The 6,656-nt window shown below is 36.2% G+C and overlaps 1 protein-coding gene across 1 annotated transcript in view; it reads left to right on the plus strand.

Moving 5' to 3' along the window:
• Positions 1-6,656, plus strand: part of DNAH9 (dynein axonemal heavy chain 9) — a 327,356-nt gene that overhangs the window by 268,857 nt on the left and 51,843 nt on the right. The window contains exon 56 of the mRNA XM_023529851.1: positions 3,798-3,938. Within this exon, the coding sequence (XP_023385619.1) occupies positions 3,798-3,938 (141 nt within the window). The remainder of the gene's footprint in view (positions 1-3,797; positions 3,939-6,656) is intronic.

A 6,656-nucleotide genomic window follows, 5' to 3' on the forward strand; every position in this document is an offset into this window, starting at 1 on the left:
TAAGTCCGACTTTTAAAAAAAAAGAAGTTAGAGTAACAGTAACGGATGACTTTGCCATCTTCCCGTTTCTTCTAGAAAATCGGCCTACATAGGATTCCTGAAATGACTATCTCACATCCTGCATTATGGAGTTCCCACCTCCTGGCAAATGCTTTTGACAACTCAATTTCACAAATGTTTGATGAGCACTTAAATCTGTGCAAGGCTTTGTATTCAGCATAGGAAATGGTAGCACAAGTCAGTCAGTTTGTGGAATTGCCCTGAAGCTAAAGGATCATGCTGCTGTGAGAGCTGGCTGAATCAGGCATGACTGTACCCTGAACAAACCCCGGCCTGCAAAAACCTCACAAGTCTGATTTTAATGAGAGAGCATCAATGACCTCTTAGGAAATTCAGCTCTCAAAAGCGGTATCATCCTGTAAAACAATTTAGTATGTTGCTTGCTTTCTTTGTTTTATAACATTTGGAAGGCTTTTATTTTCTCTTGTAGGGAAGGAAGACATGACTTGCTAGGGCCAAACCCCTCGCCCTTTCCCAGAAGGCTGTTGAAACTACACAGGTCCTTTCTCATTTTCAGCCCTACTCTTGCATCAGAAGAGTAACTAAGATACTGGTCCTAAGGAGGATAAGTATGTCTGTAACAGTGTCCAGGAACAATACACCTGTGAGGGAATACACTTATTGTTCCATGGGTTTTTGGATATATGATCTTGGGCTGGTGATAGAGTTCTGAGCGTCATCAACGAGTAGTTGATCACCAAAATTTTAGAGTGGATGAAGTCAAGAGGAAGGCATGTTGACAGTGTTGAATGATGCAGAAAACTCAAATAAGATATGGCTGAGATGTGCCTACTGAATTTTGCAAAAAGGAGTTATCGAAGAACTTGAAGAGAATAGTTTCAATGAAGTAGTAGAAGCAAAAGCTTGCATTAGAAAACTGCATTAGAATGAGAATCAATGAGAGTTGAGAAAGGAGAAATGAGTATAGACAGCTCTTTAAAGAAACCAATCTATGAAATGGTAAAGATAAAAAGGATTGTAACTTAAGGAATACACAGGGTCTTTGGAGACTTTCTCCCCTGAGATGGGAAAGACTGAACATGCTAAGATTTTAGCTGGGGGTGGGAGGATGCATGGATTGTAAAGAAAAAGGAGCCATTGTGAAGAAGGGTAGAATTTACAGGAATGAGAAGGCATGATTAATACAGTGGGGTACATAAGAAAGTCAGGAAAAATATAATTCAGGTCACCAATGAAGAGCTTATCTTTATTTTTCATTTAAATATAGTTGGTATACAATATTATATTAGTTATATTAGTTTTGGTATACAATATAGTATATTGACATTTTTATACCTTACAATGTGGTCACCCCACTAATTCTAGTAATCATCTGTTACCATGCAAGAGTTTATCTTTAGAAAGATAGAGCATTCCAATACAATAGGGCTTAGGGGTCAAAAATAAGTCTAGGAATAGTTCATGGGTCCATATGGACAACTAAGGCAGGGAAACATAAAATTAAGAGAATGGAAGGCAGAAATTAAGAAAATCCCTCCCTTATGGTCTCTGTATTCTGTGAAAGCATGAGTCAAGTTTATCTGCTGAGAGTGAGGGAATGATGGGAGGTAGAGGGCTTGGACAGAAGAGTGAAGGTTTACAATAGTTGTTGCAGGAAATGGAAATAAAAATTGACTAGAGACACACAGATTAATGAATAGCATTAAGGACCCAAGTGCGCTTGAAGAGAATGAATCTGTGATAACACCAGTCTGAACAACTGTTATTTTTGTTCACTTCTACTCCCTCCTGAGAATCTTTGTCTTTTAACTACTAAATGTAACCAGTTTACATTTATTAACAATACTAATATAGTTAAATTTATTTAAATTTAAATAAATTTAGTTAAATTTACTGTCTTAATTTCTGTTTTCTATTAATCATGTCTTTTGTTTGTTTTTTTCTATCTCAATTTTTCTTTATCCTCTTTTATTTTTTGCTGATTTTATTCACTCTATTTTATTGATTAACCTTAATTGTTTTGTTCATACACAAAAATATATTTCATTTTGCATTTATATGTGGCTTAACGATAGATATTAAGCAATATATCTAGCCTCTTCCAAAACAATGTAAGGATTTTAGAACATTTTGGTCATCCTCTCCCATCTTCTGTTCTGTTTTATAAAATTGTATTAACCTTGCTTTTACCAAGTACTTCCAAACCGGTTGTGATTTTTTTATAGCCTTTGGTGTTTAGATTAGCCAAATATTTAAGAAAATTCTTGCATTTTATTTCTTCTTTTTGGTTCAGTTTTTTTCTAATTGAAGTAAATAATTATTTCTTCAGGGGCCTGTGGAGAGTAAGCTTTCTTTGGCCTTCACTGCTTCTTCAAAGAAAGAGCTCTGGTCGTTCATCAACTTTTGGAAAAATCTTAACTATTATAGCTTCGAATATTGCCTCTCGCTCATTCTCTATTCTCTACTTATTTCTGTTAGATGTATTTTGAATCTTTTCATTGTATCTGCCAAGTCTGCCAAGTCTCATTACCTCTTCTACATATTTTCCATCTTTACTTCTCTCTGAGCTGCTTTTGTAACAATTTCCTCAGATTTATCTTCTAGTTTGCTTATTGTCTTTTTCAACTTTATCATTTAACCTGTGCACTGAGATTTTCATTTAAATAAATGTATTTTTATTTTTTTAAACTTCTAATTAGTCTTTTTCAGATCATGTCTGTTGTTATTTTTAATGACCTGACTATTTTACCTCTGCTGCTTTTAAGCGTAATTAGTTACTAGTGAGTTTTAGATTGTTCAATCATCTTCAGCTCTTGAAATGCTAATCCTTCTGGAAATTTTGTGTGTGTGGCAGGTGGGTGGTCTTATCATCCACTTTGGTAACACTTCCTCCTGAAATTTTGTTTATTGCAAGCTCATCTTTAACATAGATCGTTGGTTTTTTTTCCTGTGAGACTCTTGTGAATTATATTAGTTTCACTCTATTCTGGAGTATAAAGCAGGTTGTACTGAGGTTTGTATTTAGTTGTATGTTCTTACAGAATTCCTATTTCTAATACTTAGTTCTCTTTTGTTATTCTTATCTCTGATAAGCAATTTGCTAAAACTAGAACACTTCATTGAAAGATATTTTCTTTGTGAATTAGCATATTAACTTTTTTATAAAAATTAAGAAATCAGAAAATTAGATTATGCTTCTTTGTTTCAGTTACAGTTAACATTTATTATCATTTTATATTAGTTTCAGGTATACAGCATAGTGGTTAGACATTTATATAATTTAAGAAGTAATCCCCCAATAAGTCTAGTACTCACCTGGCACCATACATAGTTACTACAATGTTATTGACAATATTCTCTTACATGTGGAATCTAAAGAACAAAATAAATGAACAGATAAACATTATGCTTCTTTTACTGGATGTATACCACCTGGAATTCTGGTTTATTTTTTTCGAGTAATACATATATTTTTGTATTTCCATAAAATCTTCTTGTTAGAAATGGAGGCTTGCATGGCTCACATTTCCCAACTGGAAGAGGTGACCCTCTCGCCCTTGTGAAAGCCTAGAAGTGTATCATCTCCTTTCTCACTCAAGCTCTATTAAGGAATACCATGGTAGTTTTCTAATCTTCTCGCCACTATTCCCATCCCAATATACCCCCGACCCCATACACACACACAGACACATATGTACTTATACAGAGAGCCCAAGCTGATTCTCAGGAAGCCCTGGTTGGTTGAAACAATGGACCACTATTTATTTATCTAACAGGTCCAGGAGGCCAAGGTGACTGAAGTGAAAATCAATGAGGCCCGAGAGCACTATCGACCAGCAGCCGCCCGAGCCTCTCTGCTCTACTTCATCATGAATGACCTCAGCAAGATCCATCCCATGTACCGGTTTTCTCTCAAGGTAACTTACACCTGGAGTTTTTTATATAATCATAATAAAGCAGTATAATATAGCCAACGCAACTCTCCATGAGAGTTTATCTATGTGCTTTCATTAGCTACGGCACATCTTTAAGATCAAATCCAGGAGAGCAGCTGAATTGCCTTCAGACCTATATTACATTCCTCATCCATTTAATTGGGTCTTTCATGATTCATTGGTTATTTGGCTAGAACAGAAAGAGATGCTACACACCAAGTCACAGCCTCACTCATTCAGTAAGCACATGTGATATGACAGGTACTATGTTTACTTAATATGTGAAAAAGTATACCAAGAAATATTAGAAGTAATTCAAAAAGCTCAATCAAATGTGTGTCATTTGTATTGGTTAAAACCAAAGCAGGCAATAAATAGAGCAATTTTAAATTACTTATTACCTTAATATCCAAAGCTACTGTTTTATGGTTGTTGAAATATTTCTAAAACCAAAGATGTTAGCAAATTGTAAGTGCTGACTAAACTTATCTTACTCAGGAAAATTAAAGACTTATAAATTTTAAGCACATCTCTGAAAGTTTTTCTCCCCTAGGGCATTCTCCAGAAGATCACAATTAAAGAGGCATTAGGGGGTGGTGGAGCATTTCTAAACAACTTATTTGGTTTGACCTGACAAACACAGAGGGGATACACACATACACACACACACACACACACACACACACACACGGGAGAGGCAGAGATACACAGACACACAGACAGATGCTCAGAGTACGCACCTCATTCTGTGAAGCTCAACTGCCATGTGCAGGCCAGAGTGTGGGGATGAAGGTGTACCTTTAGCACCTGGACTCATTTAATTGAAAATGGCATTTCAGCATTTCCCAATCTCTTTCCCTCAACTCAGAGTCTCTGCAGATTAACTGAACTGTGTTCATAATATTTTATATTTTTAAAAGAAATCCAATATATGGCCTTATATTCAGGTCAAAGCAGCATATGAAAGAATTGTAAAATATTTAAAAATTGTATAAAAATTAACATGATAAGCCTAGTACCTACAAAATCACCCCTCCCTAGTTCCAAGGGTAGTTGAAATCTACCTCAGTGACTCTTCCTGAAAAAAATAAATCAGAAGAAGCCCATGAAAATATGTGTTCGAAGAAATGTTGTTTTTCAGCAACAGCACCATGATATAGGATTATTTTGTCACTAGAAACTCTATATATCAGGGGGAGGGCATTTGGGGTCCCTTTATTGTTATTAAGAATCACCAAAGACTTATTGGCCAGTTTGATCATTGAAAGCATGTTTAAATGCTTAATGATAAGGAGCTGAAGTAAGTGTCTTCAAAAATATCAGAACAACAGTAACAACTTAGAAGCTTAGAAGCAGTGATTTGAAAAAAAACTAGCCACCAGAGTTTTCCTGGTCTTGGATTTTGTCTGTGTTTGGATTTTACAGTTTCTGCTCCTGGTAGAGAAAGGAGAGACATTCTCAGAGTATGAAAACCACAGATAGGCCAATATGGCACAGCCTTACATCCCAGTTTTCCAAAGTGCTTTGAGAAGGAATATATTAAAATGTGTGTATTTGCTTATAAACATGCAAAACCTCTTCAAAAGCCAGATTTAGTATGAACTTGGAAGTTCATAACATCGTTAAGATGGAACTTACATGATTATAAAGTAATTTTTCTTCAAAGCTCAGCCAAAGGCTAGGGGAGGGTTAATGAGACTCACTTGCAGGGGGCCAGGGTGTCCTGAGTGAAAAGACACCTCACTGGGGATTCCTGCAGACTGATGGAAGGCTCAGCTCCCTCTGTTGTATCCATGTGCGAGGGAGGGCACAGCTAAAGGTATAATATTTCTCAAAGAGATTGGAAAGGAAAGAATCAAATCAGCAGAAGTAAATGGAATACATAGCATTGGAGGCCCAAGGGCCTGCTGACCCATTTTCCTAGTTTCAAAGGGCTTTTCAGATATTTTCATTGGTTACTAAGATTTTTAAATAAGGAGATTTCACGCAAATCTCAATTTTTGGCTTCTCATGAAAGTCTGGAAGCTTTGGCAGCACTGAATTCACATTCCACATAGCATAGGTTCACTGGAGCTAAGGGATGGCTCCTCCCACCTCCATATTGCCATAGTCCCTACCGTCACTTTATTTGGTCTTATACAATTGGCCCATGAAGACATTTGAGTTTGAGAACCTGTGTCCAGGGCAGCCCTCACACTTTGCCTAAGCTTTTTAGGGCATTAGCAGGACTCGGCCATTTATTTAACAAATCTTTTCACTGCCTATTACATGTGAAGAGCTGGGCTGGAATCTGGGAAAGATAAGAAAGTTAGTAAGGCCTGGCCCCACTTAAGTGTGCTCACAATCTGGTATAAATGAAAAGATTAAAAAAAAAACAAAACTAAAACTAAAATACAACCTTAATAGATAAGGGCCCTAAAAGATTAATAAGGGTAGTTAGAGCCAAAATAAGATCTTGTGGGCAAGAGAGACCTTCTGGAGGAAGCCACAGAAGTCTAGATTAAGTCCAGCATCACAGCTGTTCAGATATAGAAATAAGAGGAAGAGGAGGGTTTCTTTTTAGGATGAAAAGAAAAAGAGAGCCAAAATTAGTCTAGTGTAAAGAAAATGCTAAATGTACCTAGATTTTTAAAATTCCTTTAGATCTTTTCCTGAAGTATGAATCACATTTTTAAATTTAGTAACTAGAGATACTTTACT

Source organism: Pteropus vampyrus, unplaced genomic scaffold (assembly GCF_000151845.1).
Source record: "Pteropus vampyrus isolate Shadow unplaced genomic scaffold, Pvam_2.0 Scaffold44, whole genome shotgun sequence".
NCBI lineage: Eukaryota > Metazoa > Chordata > Mammalia > Chiroptera > Pteropodidae > Pteropus > Pteropus vampyrus.